General features: G+C 36.6%; 1 protein-coding gene across 2 annotated transcripts in view; it reads right to left on the bottom strand.

Moving 5' to 3' along the window:
- LOC108247474 (receptor-type tyrosine-protein phosphatase gamma) overlaps positions 1-19,248 on the bottom strand; it is a 520,767-nt gene that overhangs the window by 392,732 nt on the left and 108,787 nt on the right. For both annotated transcript variants that reach the window (XR_005233059.1, XM_037975187.1), the window contains exon 2: positions 9,517-9,633. Coding sequence is in view for 1 of the 2 variants with exons in the window: in XM_037975187.1 (XP_037831115.1) it covers positions 9,517-9,633 (117 nt within the window). In the remaining variant the exon portion in view is untranslated. The remainder of the gene's footprint in view (positions 1-9,516; positions 9,634-19,248) is intronic.

Raw genomic sequence — 19,248 nt, 5'->3', positions numbered from 1 at the left:
TTCTGCCATCTGACAGACATTCTCCAGCTGATTCTGATGTGAACTGTTAGCTCAGGTTAGTTTTGACAGCTGATATAATTGAAAGGAGATACATTTACGGGCACAGATGGCTTTAAAGCAGTGGTCTCCAAACCTTCTCCTTGAGGGCCACCATCCTGCATGTTTTACTTGTTTCTCTGCTCCAACACACCTGATTTGAATCAATGGGTGGTTAACAGGCTTCTGCAGAACAAGAAGAGGTGATTTAACCACTGAATCAGGTGTGTTGGAGCAGAGAAACAAGGAAAACATGCAGGGTAGTGGCTCTCGAGGACCAGGATTGGAGACCCCTGCTTTAAAGGATGAACATTCCATCCTTTATTTTACCATATCATCAAACACACTGCACTTCGGTTATAGTCTGGAACATAACACGCCCACTATGGTGTAACGGTACACCTAAAACCAAAGGTGGAATGAGTACTAAAATAATGTACTCAAGTGTTGAAATTTTACTTCATTACAAGTTGTATAAAACTCTACTCAAGTAAAAGTAAAAAAGTAAGACATTACAAATTTTCTTAGAATAAAAGTTACTGAATTACTTTTTGTTATAGCAAGAGGCTGTCTATCCTGTGGTGAATCAAAGGACAAGATTTTTTTTTTCTCAAATGAGCTTTTAAATTAAAGTAAAATCTTCACAATTCAATATGCAATTACAAAATAAAACAAACTTTCAGCAAACATGGGAAATGTGCTTGAAAACTTGAGTACATCCAACTTTGCACCTCAAGTAGTTAGACTACAGTAAAAAAAATGGTTGCAAAACAAAATATTATCAGAACCATGATAAGAATATTCATATTCAGCCTTTTATGGCTGGTAATTTTATCCAGGACATTGTTTAACAACATAATTAAAAAACCCTACATACCCTGCCATGGAGTGAATAATCACCTGATGTGAGAACATAGCTGACATACGCAGACTGTAATTACAGTTATTGTATACACTAATTATTTTTGTTTGATCTTGATAAACTCAGGATTTTTCTTCATCAGGCTGTATGGTTTAATTAGACCAGGTTCTGTCCACTTATTAATTCTCTGACATGTTTTCAGACATGAGTTTGGGAGTTAATGACACTCTGTTTATGATCATATTGTCATAGAGTTAGCATAATTAATAACTAGTTAGTCTATGAGCTACTCCAGACCTAACCAACATTAACAATGTCAGGCACTGATGTTTGACTTACTATAATATAAAAGTATGTTTTAACTGCCAAAACAAACAAATGTTTTTAAGTTCACCACCACAAGCTGCAGGTCTGAGTGTTTGTGCTAACAGCAGAAAAAAGCAGCGACCTTCTTTTCACTTTAAGCCAGAGTCTCTCTTAAACATGGCCAGCAGTTCCAGAAGTTTGCTTGATTATCTTTAGTTTGACTTGAACAAAAATCATGGCGGAGATTTAGCTGCCTGCCAGTTAACATGTGACGTTCATGTCTGCTGAGTTCTGCTCCAGGTCAGCAGATAAAGCTGCCTGCCGATAGGTGGAGTTTATACACAATCTCTATGGGTTTATTTAGGAGGAAATGTCCTCCTTCTCCATTTGTCGTCACTTGTAGCTGCATCATACACCAGCTGACTGGTAAGAAACAGACCCAGTCTCTGCAGGATTCATGGTGCCCATTCTTTTCATGACTTTAATTCACATGTTTACGTTCAAATTTTTTACTCTGTTACATCAGAAATCATGTCAGTTACTACAGTACAATACTTGAAATAAAACATACTCAAATAAAAGTATACATTGGATTAATTACTTTAAAAAATGAGTAAATGAAATTCACTACTTTCCAGCTTTGCCTAAGTCACAGTTCAGTAAAACAGGAAAAAGAAACAAATGCTAGTTGTCTCCTAGAAGCAGAGACATAAAAACAAACCATTCTTGTTAGTAGCAAGATTTTAATGTAGCTTGTAATGTACAGCAAGGTAGAATTTGTCAACTGGTATTTTCACAAAAAATCGTTTGTAAAAAGTCGTATTTGTTGTTGTTGTTGTTGTTGTTTTTATTCAGTCTGAACCTAAGAGTGTCTAACAGGTCAAACAGAGAACACATGATAAACTTCAGGAATTAATCTTTCGCTTGAGAAAATATTACAAAATAGAAGAATATTTGAAACAAAACCTAATGAGGGTTTGCTTTTTGGTAATTTGACTTAAACATTATGCAAAACAAAAATTAATACAGAACTGAATTTAAAGGAGAGATTAAATTAGATCTGAAAATACTGACATTGTATGAATGTCATTTAGTGAAACATTGCCACAAAACATTTCAGGGACAGATTTCTCTGACCTAAAACTTAAATAACTTGTTTTTGAGGGCAGAGTTTTGACCTGAGACCTTCTTATTACAAGAAATGACAGTAGTAGTTGTTTTGGTCAAATGTTGTTAGGCACAATGTTGTGATATTGTGAGATCTAGCAAGATCTGTTAGCACTCAAAGTGTGTGATGGGGATGACTCCCAGCTACTAACGCATCAACATTCAGCTCAATATCTGTAAAACTGACTGAATTCTAGACATTGATTAACATAGAGAAGAAAGTTGATTACACTTTGTGATTTGTTTAGAGCTAAATCAAAAATGAAACTATAAATTTGATCAGCACAGCACAAATTACATTCAATGATTTTCTGAAAGTTTCAATAAATATTTTAGTGGTTCATGAGATATTTTGCTAACAGTCAGACAGTGACTCCATCAATTATTTTTTTCAGAGTTTTAGGGTTTCTTTGGTGTTTTGGTGCTGCTGTTTATTTTATCTTCTGTTAGTTATGTGTGTTTTCTGTTACTTACCCAGTCTTAATTGACTCTTGGTTATAGTCCTGCTCTGTCAGATCCTCATACATAACTCTCCTGGTCACTCTTAGGGTTTTGTTTTTTTGTTCATTTGTTTATTTGTTTGTTTTTGTCACCTGCACCTCCTGGGTTTGTTTTCATTTCTAAAATTACACATTTGAATTTAAACCTGCCTACCTGCATCCTTGGGTTCTCAACTAACCAACAACTAAAAAGAATTGCATGATGCTTAAGTTTTAGGCAAATATATTAAACCATGCACTGGCAGCTTGTGTTGTAAAAGACTCTCAGCTTCAACCACACCAAACTTCAGCACATCTGTAAAAATTAAACAAGTTATTGAAATTTTTGCGTTTTTAAGGTCAGTTGGAAATGACCCTTTATAAATGTTCACTTTAACAAAGTGAGAATGATGTTGTGAAGACAGTATCCAGACCTCCTCTCTCTCTGTATGAAGAAGTTTCAATCTGTTTCCTGAACCCTGACCAACATTACTCCATGATCATCATCATCATCATTATCATCTTATGTAAGAGCTGCGATCAATTCAATGCAAGGAGGGACAGCAGGTGGAAAGGCATCAGTAGATCTGAGAACCAATCACATCAGTAAAACTGTCTTGGTCTGTTTTTATCCAGGATGTCTCACAGACACAACGACAAAGCTATGAATTTAGAAGCTGAAAATAAACTAAAAGATCGCTTGTGGCCTGAAGCTGACATTGCATGCATATTTAAAGATTAATGCTGCCCCTGTGAAAAATTAAAGACTCTAAAGGGACAGAATTTTTAGTTATTTATTTTTTCCTGTCTGAAGCGCTTGTAGTAATATTTCAAATAAAATTTTTAAAAAAAGGCACACAGAAAAAGGAGGGGAAAAGTGGCTGAGAGGAAATGACACTGAAGGCACAGCAGCCTTTGGGCTAAAAGCTGTTAGTTTATTTTTTTATAATGTTTAATTAAGTATTAAGAGATGTGATAATTATTATATATTTTAGGATGAACAGACAACACAAAAATAAAAAAGTAAGTAAAGGAATCTAAATTTGAGAAGAACTAAACAGTAAAAGATAACCAAAATCTGACATTGAAGGCACAGCAGCCTTTGGGCTAAAAGCTGTTAGTTTATTTTTTATAATGTCTAATTAAGTATAAAGAGATGTGATAATTAATATATAAAATAAAAAAGTAAGTAAAGGGATCTAAATTTGAGAAGAACTAAACAGTAAAAGATAACCAAAATCTGACACTGACTCCTTCACCCTGACTTTGATAAAAGTTTGCTAACATTAACAGAAAGTAATCTTTGGATATCCATAAATAACTGCATAACTTTTTACAGTCAATCAAATTCTAGGTGTCTGCCACAGGTAATCAATATTAACTAACACAAAAATGATTATAGCTAAATCAACTTTACAGATTTTGAGCTAAAACTGAATCTGGTAGTAGCTGAGACCCATTAACAACACATACTTTAAGCATGACCTATCATAATGATCATGATATTGCATGACAGCCCACATTATGCCATTTACAGAGTTTGAATAAAACGACTACAACTCTGTCATTTCTTAACAAAAAATGACTATGAGTGATCCTTCAAGGAATGATTGAATTGCATTCCTCTTTGGACTCTTTATTACGTCAATCTTGTTTATGAAACAAACATCCAGGATATAAATTTTAGTTGTTGAAAGAATTTTATCACATCAAAAATAAACAAAATCTCCTGTCTGCTGAGATCTATGTCAGCAAAAAAGTCTAATCCTGCCATGTGGAGAAGAAAGTCATCTTTTAAATTTAGAAAGAGGCAGCCCAAACAGAAACAGACATAAGATAAAATTCCCCAGATAACTAACTATCACACTTGGCAAAGGGTAACTGCAATGAGGATAAGAGGAAATACAACGAACTGACAAACTATAAACTCCCATTTTTGTCTAAACATTGGAAAAATGTTTACTATCAACTAAAGTCTTTCCTGGATGAACTTTGAATTTTGGAGGTCAAGTCTGTCTTTAAAAATGGGCAGCAGGACAGAGCAGCTATGACTGGATTTTATATCACCTTTCACAAGTAAGACTGAACAATAATTTTGGTTATTTAAACATTTATAATATTATGTTATTGTAGCTAACGTTATTAGTCAATCAACAAAATGCTAACAGGAGGAACTGGTGCTCCTCTCTCATTAGCTCTTTCTGTTATTTTTCTTCACATTTTGAAGGTTTCCCAGTAACACAGTTTTAAGGAGGCAATGAGAAGCTGCAGTAAGAAGGGGGGGGTTTTGTTGCTACAGAGTCGTCTCATCTCTGTAGTGAACATTTCAAACCAGAGGACTTTAACAGGACTGGATTAGAGACGCTGTGACCCTCACCTGTCTTCAACTTTCCATCTCATCCCAAAAAAGGAGGAGATTTTTACTGTACATGTAAACAGAAATGTCTGATTTATATGTAAAACTAAAGTTAATATCACACTTTGTTAAACTTGTTAACTTATTTACCTGTTTGTTCTTTCTGCATGTTTAGGAATTAATGATGTATTGTGTATTACAATACACTGTGGGATACTAAAACATTTTCTAGTTGTTTTCAATTAAATTGTTTTTAAGTATTATGTGTCTTATATTTTAGGAACACAGAAACCTGAAGGAAAGCTGCAGAGAGCTTCCAGTGGACCTTTACCTCCCTGAAAGTGAACCTCAGCTCTCCAGCGCCCTGTATCATACTACATGTCTGCTGTTTGTAATAAACCAAACTGTGAAAATCGGGTAAAGATTCAGAGTTATGATTTGTTGTTTGCTAGTGCTCCTTACCAAACTTCCGGGCCACCTAAACCCGACCAATTAAATATTAAAATCAAATTCTGTCCTGCTGCCCGTTTTTCCATTTCATGTTTTCGATCTTAGCCTACAAGTGAAAAATTAAAAACCAGGCATTTTTTTCATTTTTGGTGTTATATTAAAAAACAAAATAACCAGTTCGTTTTTCATTATTTGATTTCTGATTATCAATTTAAAACAGAAAGAACCAATGATAGACGGATTGACTATGATATCTTCATCTCAAGACTTGAGAAGTGGGTAGGCATCACTGGGTTAGCACTCCACCGACTCGTGTTCTACCTCTCTGAAAGAAGTTTTTAAGGTAACATCAAGGATTTTGTTTCCACCTTTGTGACTCTCTTGTGGTAGGGGGGTACCACAAGGTTCCATTCTTGGACATCTCCCTTTTCTTTTTACGTATTGCCATTAAATGCTTTTCATTTTTATGCAGATGATTGTATACTTCCCTCTGAAGCACACTGGTCCATGCTCTGTTCAGCCTCCCCTTGAGTGCCTTTTCAACATTAAGAGTTGGATTGCATTAAATTTTCTGAATTTCAATGAGAAGAAGATAAAAGTTATTTTCATTACCCAATGGCACCAGCAGGAACCCTTGCAATGACCTTTCTTTTCTTGCCCCTTATGTGAAAAAAACATCTCAAATGGGGGAGTGAAAATGGATCTTTAACAGGAAGATGTAAAAAGAAGTGTGAACAAACATGGCTTTTGATACTGTTTAGACTCTTGTTAAAAAGAGCATTAGATCAAATTTATCGACCACTGAAATTTAGGCTACTTAAATTATTCACATTATTTATTAAATTTCGACAGCTAGGGGTGGAATCTCTTTATTACAGAGAATTTTCCATCATAATACGTTACTAAGAAAGAGACTGAATTTGCCTTTTTAATATTTTGTTACAAAATTTAAGTAAATCAAAATGAAATCAACAAACAATCCATAAAATCAACAACAATTGCCACATTAAAAATAAAATTAACAATGAAACTACAAGAAATCAAATTCTGAGTTTATCAGTAAATAATTACTCTAAATTAGCTGAACTGGTTTTAAAGAACTATAATCACAATTTAACTAAGATGATATGCTGAAGCAATAATTAACCCTTTTTCATCTGAAAGAATACTTTGATTTTAAGTTAATCTAAAGCAGAAGGATCATTTCAACATGTTTAGGTTTATATGTGCAAGACTTGAACAGTTTAGACATTTTGTAATTTTGTTTAAAAACACACTTTTACTCCCTGGCCTTCATCCCAGTGTGAAGTGACTTTGACCTTATTGTGCTTAATTATGTATCCATTTGTTAGATCAGATTTTTTTTCTCGATTTATGTATTTTATCCTTTATCCTAGGCTGGTTTGTTGTATTGTACAACACTTTGGTCAGCTTTGTTACTGTTAAGTGCTTTATAAATAAAGTGGAAGAAACCCAAAAGAAGAGAACCTAAAGAAGCCCTGAAAGGTTATACACAAACTTAAAAAAGCGCTTACAGTGAGCTGCAGGGGGGTGGATTACCCAAATGGGACCTGAGACTTGTACTACAAAGCAGGATTAGTGTCTTTTCAAGATAACTTCAGGTTCAGTTTGGTGTTTTCAGCATCATGAAGCTGGTTCACTTGTTACACGCGCCTGTTACCATGGTAACTGATGCTGGAAACCTAACATAGGATCACACATGTAATTGCACCACATCTAAATCAATCAAGTTCCTTTAAAAAAAAAAAAAGGTTACCGTAAATTAAAGTCAAAAGCAACTCTATTTTTGTCCATCTCCCACTGAGTTCCACTGTTATGTTTGACTTTGTGAATCATCACGAGAGAGATCTGAAAAGAACTGAATACTTACTGTATTTTGCATAAAACAGAATATGAACACTAATGTTTGTTCCTACAGGAACAAGAACTAACCCTATTTTTATTTTCAATAAATACCTCTAAACTATAAAAGATTTATCTGTCATTTAAGGAATGAGAGCATCTGAGCTCATCTATTCACCAAACTATTTGTTCATGTTTATTTCCACAGAGATCTTATAAAATGCTTAAATGACTGAATAAAATCACTGGGTAAATGCAACACTTTTATAATTACAGAGCAGGGATTCTCAAATCTGAACTCCGATCTGAATCTGGACTGAACAACAAATGAATTCGATACAAGCCCACTTTTTATATGTTTTGGTACAATGCAATGAATTGATTGTTTACTGTTTTAAATGACCTTTTTATTATTAATAATAAATTGTAAAATTTGGGAAAATGCTTTCTTTTTAAAATTTATTTATGAATTGTAAAATTTTGCACAAAATTTTCTCTTTTTTGGGGGAAGGGGGGGTCAAAGTTGACTGCTAGTGCATGTTTGACATGCTTCAGTTATTCGGCTTCATATCAATATCAGAATAAAAGAATATAGTTGAAAATGTTTTGCTTTCTATCTACACCAGCATACCAACAATAGCCAGTCAGGTAGGAGCCTGACGACACCAGTGTGGGACCAGGTGTTATGTCACATCGCCATGGTGTTATTTAAATTTACAAAACAAAAAAGTAGATCTAGAAACTGAGTTTTCAAAGATGTGAGGATGAAAAAATATGTTGATATGTCCTCCCAATCTTTGATTCCATACAGACTAATTGAAGTCTTAAAATTGTAAGAAAATAAAGAAATTTTCAATGTCACTCCAACTGAGTTGGAAGCATTTGTGAAAAAGCAACCAGTGAGCCCTGAGGCAGCATTTTGTGGCCAACTTCTGAAAATCACATACAATTTTTCTGTGCAAAACTGTATTCTAGGCATTGGATATTATTTTGTTGTCCACCCCCAACCACATTGTACCTACCTTGGCTTGCTGTGTTCCTACTGTCATTTTTATGTTAGTGTCTTGTCAAGCTTATCTGGGTAAAAACAAAAGCATTTTATCTGTTGAAATATAAAATGGTATGAAATTAATTAATTTTAGGTAAAAGTTTTTGTAAAACTAAAGTGAAGATTACTGTCAAAAGTTGAAGCTGCTTAGGCCAATTGTAGGCAAATGAAACCATTTCTGTTGTTGATTTATTTATCACTAGTTGTTCTGGACCTTTGCCCTTATTTGACATTAACTACAAATCTGATTTGGACCTTTAAATATAACTTTTAAGAACCTCTGTTAGTGAGATGTGCTTACAAAAAAATTTAGTAAAAAATAATAATCCTAATTATTGATTGAACTATTCTTCATTTAGTGCAAAATGTTTTTTTAAAAATGTTGGACAGACATTGAAATAGATTTGGTTAAACTTTGTCGTAATAAAAAGCAGCATATTCAATTTAAAAAGTAATGGTTAGATCTACTCATCCTGTAATAATTTGTGGAGTTTCTGTGTTTGGCTTTCTTCCAGCTCCATGACTGTGACTGGTCCTCTGATGTAGCTCAGATCCAGAGTTAGATCCTGGATATGTTTAATCTAAGTGCAGGGCACTGATCTGCAGGGGATCTGATTTAGGGGCAAGTCAAGAATACTGAGACAAACCAAGATAGAACATTAATACAGCAATGACTCATAGAAAACTAACCAGAAAAAAAACAAACAAACAGACAAGACAGAGCAAGAAAGCAGCCAATAAAGAACCAGAAACCAGAAGCCGTGTCTCTGTCTACTCGAGAAGATGTTCATTATCAATTCACGACATTCTGTTCACAAACTGCCAAACACCAGCAATTCATAGCAAACAATTAGTTTAAAAAATACACTTTGAAAATTGTTAGTATTTTTAAAGATTTCACTGTATTTAGATAACTCAAAGTTGCACAACAATCACTACAGATATTCACCTGAGTACGCCCAGTAGGTCTCCTCAGAGGCAGCTCTGCGGAGTCGGGTCCCATCAGCTGCAGCTCTGTGAAAACCTTCGGTAGGTCCTTGGGACTTGGCTTGATTTCCTTCTGGTGCTGTGGGGAAGAAGAACGGAAACATGGGGGTTAGCAGAGGGAAACACAAAACCACACATGTTCCACAGTAAGAGCTAAACAGCCAAATACAGAGTCTAAGATGCAAAATGGTCTAGTTCCTTTCCAAACCTCTGCATATTCACAGTTTAATGATGTTTGCTGATGAGCTCCTCTAATCTGCTCAAGACTTCAATGTGTCAGTTGTTGGCAGTACTAATAGAGGAATTTTATGTAGTTTAATACACTCCAGGCCAATTAAAATCAATATATATAATGATTTCAATTGGCTTGGCTTTTATTTATTTTTTATTCTTTTAAATCAACAAATTCTACTAGTGGCTTGAAAAGGCTGGACTGAAGGACAGCACAGAGCAAACATGGCAGCACAATAGCAATAGAGGCTGGGGTCTATCATACCAGGCAGGACCCAAAATGCAGACTGGGATAATGTAGAGGAACATCTGTACCGAGTATGAATTGGAAGACTGGGGCTTCCAGATACAGACTGACAAACAGGTGATGGCTAACCAACTGGACATTGTGGTGATAGATAAGATACAGAAGAAAGCAGTGGTGATAGACGTAGTAATCCCAAGCAACTGTAATGACAGAAAGAAGGAGCCCGAGAAGCTGGAGAAACACCAAGGGCTGAAAGAGGTAATAGAGAAGGTGTGGAGAGTCAAGGACTCAGTGGTAACAGTGGTCATTGGCGCACTCGGTGCTGTGACCCCTAAACTGGAAGAGAGGCTCCAACAGATCCCAGAAACAACCTCAGAGATCTTCATCCAGAAGAGCGCAGTCCTAGGAACAGCGAAGATACTGTGCAGAACCCTCAAGCTCCCAGGCCCAAGGACCCGAGCTTGAAGTGAAGTGGAACCACCCATGTGGAAGAGATGGGAGTTTGGCTCCAAATATTAATCGGTTTTATGTGTACAGGCAGGGACTATTTTCTAAAAGTTTCAATAAATTCTGTTCAGATTTCTTGAGATAATTTGCTTACAGACAGACAGACTTACACACAAATATTCTGTGGTTGAGACAACAATTCACATTCTCACTCATAACTAGTGACAATTTACGTTACAGTCAAGGTCAAATTTATTTACGTAGCAAATTTACAAACAACACCTTGCTATCCTACAGGGCTTTACACACACTTAAGTAAAATAAAGATTAAGATAAAAAGCAACACACAATTATGAGTACAAAAAATAAAATGCTAGACAAAACATATGCTAAAAGTGAAAGGAGATCAAGCAGCTAAAAATGTATGTATATGCACACAGATTTATACATACATATATGTATAAATAATTTTTAATTAATTTACATAATTAATGTCAAGGTCAACTGAGTTTAAAAGCCAACACAAAGATGTGTGTCCTATGCAATAACTTCAAACTTACAAGGGTTTTAGCACCACTGATATAGAGAGGCAGAGCATCCCATATATTAGCAGCAACAAATGGAAAGGCTCTATCACCTTTCACTTTTAATTTTTAAGTTGAGGAGTTGAGATGGTTACCTCATTGCTCTGCCTGGAGCATGATGGTGCAACAGATCTGTAATATTCCATGATGTTACGAAAACTGGATTCAGAAAAACAAAAATCCAGTGTAGAGAGTCCGGTACTGGGGTTATTAAATGTAGTCACCAATTAACCTAACATGGGATAAATCTAGAGTACTTAAAGAAATCCCATACATGCGAAAGGAGAACTACAAACTGCACAAAGAAAGGCTGCAGCTTGACATTCTTGCTGTGAGGAACAGCTCTGACCACTTTACCACTGGGCCAGCCCTGTATAAAGACCAGTAAAATTATTTTTTTAGTAGTTTAGGGCACAAGAACTTTCCTACTAAACAGCCCAGACCAGCCTTTGCCCCTTACTTGCAAAGAGGCACTGTGGCCAGCGGTGACCCTACTATTGTTTGGCTGGCTTTCGTATCATAGATCACTTTTGGTCAGTTCTGGTAACAACAGAAAAGGAACATTGCATTGGAGCTGCAGCTGTGGATATTCTGTCACCCTTGTGTCTAGTCATCACAATTTGGCTCTTGTCAAAGTCTTTAAATTCTGGTGTTTGCCTTCAAGGACACAATGTTCAGTTGTTGTCCAGTATAAGCCATTGTAAAAGGATGGGGCAGTTATTGCTCAGTGAGGACAAGTTGGTCTTTTATTTAGAAGATTGAGAGGTTCGGTCCTTAGTCCTGTTATCTGACAGTGTCCTTAGGCAAGACAATAAACCTTCATCTGACCCTGTTGCGTTAACTGCGTGAATCACAATACAAAGTGCTACATACACTATAAAAAATGCAGTTAAATAACAGAAATCAGAGCATGAGTGAAGAGGTGAATTATAAATGCATTATAAAGAGCTTAGTGAAACTTAGAAAAGGTTTAAAATGTGAAATGGAAAGTGTGGACCATTTAGATCAATCTGTATTTTTCACTTCACCTGTCAGAGTTCATAATCTTGTGGCTATCTTGTGTATGAGTGTATAAACTGTAGAAATGTAGTAATGTATGTATTTTGGTAAAAGAGCTGCAATGATCAGACTGCAACCCTTTTCTGTACTTGTATGGAAGCTAATCCTGCACCCCTAGGAGGACAAGACTTTGCCTGTGTCTGTGTAAGAGTGTGTCTGTCTGTGTGTGAAATAGCTCAGAAACTACTAAAGGGATTTTATTGAAACATCAAGAAAGTAATCATTGGGTCTACAACTGTAAATGATTAACTTCAGAAGTCAACCAAATTCAAGATGGCTACCACATCCAACTGCGCATAGGAAACACAAACATATCTGTAACTCAGCAAATTTTACAAATACTGACCTAAAATTTGATGTGATAGTAGCTGAGCCGTATCTTCGACACACACTCCAAGCACTGAATGGAATCTTTGCTTAAAACTTTGGCATTAGCTGTTGGCATTAGCTCTGATTGTCTATTGGCAAAGTATTTCATGAACTACTGGACAAATAATTCAAGATGGCTGCCACAGCCGATTAACCTTAGGCAACATATCAGTCAGGTTTAGAGATATTTAGCTAAAATTTGATGTGGTAATGCCTGAGAATCATCCACAATGCACAATCTGAGAACTGACAGATCACATTTTGTACCCTACTGAGTTGTCAATTTATTTATAAAGCACTTTTAAAATCAACAGATCATAAACAAAAGGCTGTGCAATAACAATTATATAAAAGACAAAAGTAAAGATATCAATTAAAATAAGTTAAAAATGCATCTGGAAAATACCCCAAAAGAAGTGGACAATGAGTCAAAAGACTAAATCATCTCAAACTGTGTTAAATATCAGTGAGAAGAAATGTGTTTCTAAAAGAGATTTGAAAACAGGAAGTGAAGAAGCCTGCCTAATATTAAAAGGCAGATTGTTTTAAAGTTTGGGATCCACAACTAAAAAAGCTTGACCTCTGAGCTTCAGCCCAGTTTTGAGGACAACCAGAAGTAGCTGATCAGATGATGTCAGGACCCACAGAGGAACATAAGAATGAAGCACGTCAGAGCGATATGAGGAGGCAAGACCATTAAGACATTTATAAGTCAATAAAAGAATTTAAAAGATCAATTCAGGGACAGGTGAAACATGCTCAAATCTGTGCGTTCCAGTAAAAGATGGGCAGCAGCAGTTTGAACAAGCTGGAGGCATGAAAGGGAGGCCTGACTGACCCCAACATAAAGTGCATTACAGCAGTCAAGTCGAGTTGTGATAAAAAATGTATATAATTCTCTCCAGGTCAGGTCAAGTCAAAACTACCTTAAGTTTTGCTATTTTTCTTAACTGAAAGAAACTATTTTGCATAACAAAGTTAATCTGTTTATTAAACTTAAAATCCAAGTCTAAAATTACCCCTAGATTTCCGATGAGCTTTTTATGCTATGATGTCAGGACCCACGAAAGAACATAAGATTGAAGCAAGTCAGAGAAATATGAGACGCAGGACTATTTAGACATTTATGGCTCCAGAGATCCAAAGTTAGCAGGAGGGGTGTCAGAGGTAGTACTTGAACTGAAAACAATAACCTGTTTTCTTTTCATTAAAACTTAAAAAGTTCAATTCATCCAAGTCACAGTGTTGTTAAGACACTTTAGTAGAGGTCAGACTGAACAGGAAATATGTGCTGAAGTAAACAGAAAATTGTCAACACAGAAGCTTCTGTCTCTCATGTATGAATGGAACCAATCTAATGCTGCACCTGTAATCTCAATCCAGTGTTGTAAAAGAGAAATAATAATACTGTAGTTAACAAAAGCTGCAGTTAGATCTCAGAGTACAAGGATCACAAAACAGCCAGAGTCATTTGCTAAAAGAAAACCACTACAAACCCCTAATAAAGCTGTTTCAGTGCTGTGCAAATGTTTAAAACCAGACTGTAAGACTTCCAAATGCCATTTTTACTCAGGAAGGCATTTAATTGAGTGAGAATGGGCATAAAGTTGTTTTTCAAGGTTTGACTTAAATGGATATAATTCTGTTTTATCACATTTTTACATTTAAATATTTCCAGATAAAGGATCACATGTGTAATACTCAGACTGGGATATGTATGCAGAGATAGTAATACTGTTGATGCTGAAGCAGAACATTCTAGCAAAGCTTTTTGATATGAGTGAAGGACAGTGGTTTTACAGAGGTCGGTGCAGGGGCGGTGGAGGTTCCAGATACTGAAGGTTGGGGGAAAGACAAATTGATAAAAAGCCACTGAGTGTAAGACAAGTAAGGAGAAGAAGGAATGAAAAAAAGATGTGTTTGGTGAGGATGATGGGGGTTCGGGCTGAGTCTGTGCATAATTACATTTTCTGTTTGGAGCAGTATAGGAAATCAATAATGTAATTCATAGAAAAGCCATAGAGCTGCCTCTTATTGACATTCACAGATATGAGCCACGCTTACATCCGAAAATATAAAAACAAGGAGAAGAAGATGGAGGAAGTGGGGCAGCAGTAGCTGTCTCTTATTGAAACAAAGCATCACAATGTGCATCATTTATTTAGGCTGCCAATACATAAGCTCTGAAGCCCCCTTTGTAATATTTGCCTGTTATTCTTACACTTCAATCATGATTTTCTATTCACTATTCCTCCTAAAGTTTTGGAAAACCCACAAAAAGAAAATAAAAATACATCAAAAAGTGCAACTTGGACAGAAATAGTATTATGACCTTTGGTAGTAGTACATTGTACAATGTAGATTAAATTCCCAAAAAGTTGCAAAAAATGTACCCATAGACAAAAATGAGGTTTCTGGTGAAAGCCCAGACCTCTTTGTAGCTCTAGTTCAGACACACTTGACAGTAAAAACACCATTAAAGGATGAAATGATTCACAGAAAGTTGGACACTGCATGACTGAACTGACATCTTTAATGGTTTTTACACAATCATAGTTGAAGTTTGGTTATTGTTGTGGTATTTCACCACAAATTGCTCAACTTCTGCCAAACACTCTAAAGCACAGAACACACAGGCAGCGTATGAGGTGTCATTCTTCAGGTTCCCAGAGGACAAGAATGTGGTTAGTTTAGCTCCTGGTGAAAATTACAACCCAAAGTCTGATAACTGATTGTGCAGTTAATGCTTTGAAGAGGAGCACCTGAAATACACCCTTTCAATAGAAGAACCACCACCTGCTGGAGTGACACCTGCAGTCAGACTCAGAGTCAGACCGCCACCTGTGATTGGACCCACAGTCGGACCGGCACCGGCAGCCTCTAGCTGTCCGGATGGGGAACTCCTTGAAAACTGTGTGACATCATTATAAAGCTCGGGGGTTCTCCTTGTGAAACGTGGAGCTCGAGTTCCAACAGCATCAGACCCCCAAAAAAGTGTTTTCAAACCAGTACTCTTGTTAACAAAACTTGCTTCTTCTGCTGCTTCCATTTTCAGTAATAAACACTGTGACAGTGACCTCCTCAGTGTCCTACAGAGGTTTGCCACAGCTGGCTGCAGCTCCTTCTACGTCACCAACCAAGGAGGTGACACCGCCCACATACACCCAACTTTAGGATTATGACATAAAAACTCATTTTTCTTTTTTGATTTCACCTTTAAATTACCTTCTCAGCATGTCATAGAGTCCTGCAGAAACCTGTTGATCGTTTAAATAAGGTGTCCTGAAGCAGAAACACTTCTATAACATGTAAGATAGTGGCTGACAAGTTCCAGTGAGTTTGAAGTGGTTTATTTTCACACATATAAATTTACCCTTGAGCCCAAATGATCATTTGTGTAGAATCTGAGTACATTTTCTCCAGTCCGTCCTAAAACATTGTTCACATAAGAAGAGAGCAGACAGTTAAATTATCAGAAACATAAATCCTTTGGCCTCCAGTCTCTGGACACCAAAGCAAAATGAAACTTAATGAAGCAAAGCGTTCGGCTTTGTCTGCTCTTTGTGTCCAGACACAGGAGTTTATCTTCAGAAGTTAAATAGAGAACACGAGTTGCTGTCATACATCACAGCGGAGTATTTTAGGTAATTGCAGAATGTTTACTCCAGCAATAATTAAAATGCACAGGCCATCTCTTTGTTTCTAAATTTAACCTTGGCTTTCTCACTATTCACTTGACTTCAGAGTCTACAAACACTAATTCACTTCTTACTCTGACTTTGGTGATTCACTTCATTAAGATTCTTTACATCTCCTTTCAGTGCTTTTAGAGCTGAAGGACATGCAATGAAAACAACACATACACACTGATGCAGAGCGAGTCTTCACTCCACCTCCATCTTAGAGTTGTTCTCTGTAGCTGTTGTCAGATGGGAGGGGGGTAAAGGTTGTCCTGGAGCCTGCAAAAAGCTCAGCAGATATCTCTGCAGTTGATGAGTGGATGTGTGTTGAAGTTTCGAAGGGTTTTAGACTCTAAAAGAGTCTAGAAACAAATTCCAGCTTAGTTTAGCAGCTGTTTAAATTACAGTTTTAGACATGCCGTTTTATTTACAGTTTGTTTTGACTCATCTGTTGGATACAAAGTTTTCTTTAACAATAAAACTTCAAGATTCTGTCACAAGTCTGAAGATGTGACGGCAATAATTCATGACTAATTCTAATGGAAAATAAATGTTAATATCAATGTATTAAAAAAAACGTAAGTTGGACTAAAGTGTTGTACAACAAATAAAACATCAAAGCACATACTTTCAAACAGATAAAATGAACAAAAGTACATAAAAAATATAATAAAAAGTGAAATGATAAAAGGGTAAAAGTCCAATTTAAAGCACAAAACAAGCAGGATTAAAAGATCTGATCGGATCAAATGCCAATAAAAAAAAGTTAGGTTTTAGGTCTTTTAAAACGGGCCAAGGTTCGAAGAGGTTCTTATTTCAATTTCTAAATTGTTCTACAGCATAGGAGCATTCACTGTAAAGGTCCGATCCAACTCTGTTTTAAAGTTTGGTTTGTGGGACATCTGAGACAATCTGATTGTGTCGGGATTTGGTTTTTTTGTGTGTTTGTTTGTTGTTTTTGTTTCCGTTGGTGTTATTATTTATTTTATTCTGTTATCTTGTTAGTTTGGTTTGAGTTCCTTCTGCCTTTGTCTCGTGTGTCTGTGTTTGTTTCCTGTCACCACTCATGCCTCCTCAGTCACTCACTTATCTATTTACCTGCCACGCCCGTCTCCACCTGTCGGCTATTATTATCATTCACCTGTTCCCACTTACCTCATCATCCTCTGTGCTTTTATACCTTGTCAATTCCCCCATCACGCTGTCGGATCATTGTTTCTTCCATGCTAGTCCTGTGTTCTCCCGTGTCTCTAGTTTTAGTTTTGTTCTTGTTCTGCTGCTTCGTCAGCTTCTTGTTTTTGTTTAAATAAATCAGTTTTTCTTTAGTTCAGGGTAATGAGTCTGCTTTCTGGGTTCGCCTCCGTCTCAGTCGAGCATGACAGATTGCTGGATCTGAGGGTTCTTGTTGGAGTATTATGGCCTTAAAAAATCCTTCAAATAACCAGGAGCCAGCCATACAGAGCCTTACAAGCCATCAGTAAGTTCTTAAAATCAGCTAAATGTAATGTGATGTGGTCACCCCTCCCCTGCATTTTGTACCAACTGCAAATGTTGGAGGGACAACTAATCTAAGCCTACAAACAAGAAATTGAAGTAATCAAACCCAGAAGTAATTTTTTGGAGATGTTGGCTTTGCCTTAGCTAAAACTCTTAACTAGGCCTGGATCACATAGGAATAATATTTTCTGAGTTATTTTTCTGTATTTGATTTCATGTTGTCACTGTTGTGTTTGTGTGTTCTCGTCCCTCTTGTTTTTCTCATGTGTTCCCTGTTCCACTTTTTTTACCTGCCCCTCAGTAGCCTGCCACACCCATCTACACCTATCCCTAGTTACTAATCCGTCACCTGTGTCCACTTCCTCATCAGCCTCTGCCTATATAATCTGTTCTGCTTTCATTACTCGTTAGATCATTGTATTCGGTCAGTTTCTGCCCTGTGTCTATTTACTGTTTATCCTGGTCCTGTTACTGCTCTCTTATTCATGTCAGATCCTTCTCCATGTGTTCCTCCTCGTGTCTCTCTGTAAGTTTTTTCTTTTTGTTTGCTGCCACATCAGCCTTTTTTGTTTGCTTTTTTGTTAATAAATCTGTTTCCTTTTTACTCGGCATGAGCCTGAATTCTGGGTTCGCTCAGCACACACATTACATTGTTATAAATTAACACATGTTTGTATCATCTTCATATTTTACCAACTGCAGAAATTACCCATGACTTTTTCTGGATGAAACAAAACGCTGGGAAAAAGTGAGAATGAGTTAGTAAAATGTAGTTGAGGCGCAATATGGCATTGTCATTTTACCAAACACGTCCAGCTTATTTATGCACAAACAGCTAAAAAGTAATAATTGCAGTAGAAAAGCTACATGATTTGTGGATATAGCAGCACTGGCATCAATGGAAAAAACAGAGAGATAGAGACTGGTGCAGCTTAATAAGGGGAAAAAGACTGTAAGAAAAACTGGTCCATGTACCACTTTTTCTAGGCTGGACTACTATAATTCTTTATTAACTGGATGTCCAAAAAACTCTTTAAAATGTTTTGATTCGATCCAAAATGCTGCTGCCAGAGGTCTGATGAGGGTTGGAAGGAGAGATCATATTTCTCCAGTTTTAGCTTCTCTCCATTGGCTCCCTGTCAAATTCAGAATACAGTTTCTAAATCTTCCTTTTAAATACAACAACCAAGCTCTGCTAGAAGTTTCTTTCTCTTAAAAGTGATTCATTTCTTTCCACTGTCACCTCCCGTCCCTCCCGCCCCATGCTCGTTATATATATAGGCTACTGGAACAAGACGGAGGAAATGGATGAGAGGTGAAAACATGGATCTGTTGGAATGCTACTACTCAAGTAACCCTAGTCAGAGAGGTTACATGCAAAGAATGCTGGACATCCCCAGTCAACCCTGACTGCCAAACAACTAGTAGCTCAGTGTTCCAATATCCACAAACGGCAACTACTATCACAACTTGAAATTGACGAGGTGCAACACAAAGGCTATGGCAAGGGGGAGGAGCCAGGATGCCAGGTTAGAGGGGAATTAACTCCAACTCCCCACCCAGAGGTTGGGTATGCAGCC

The sequence above is a fragment of the Kryptolebias marmoratus genome, linkage group LG4 (genome assembly GCF_001649575.2).
Source record: "Kryptolebias marmoratus isolate JLee-2015 linkage group LG4, ASM164957v2, whole genome shotgun sequence".
Lineage (NCBI taxonomy): Eukaryota > Metazoa > Chordata > Actinopteri > Cyprinodontiformes > Rivulidae > Kryptolebias > Kryptolebias marmoratus.
This window is presented reverse-complemented; position numbering and strand designations above follow the sequence as displayed.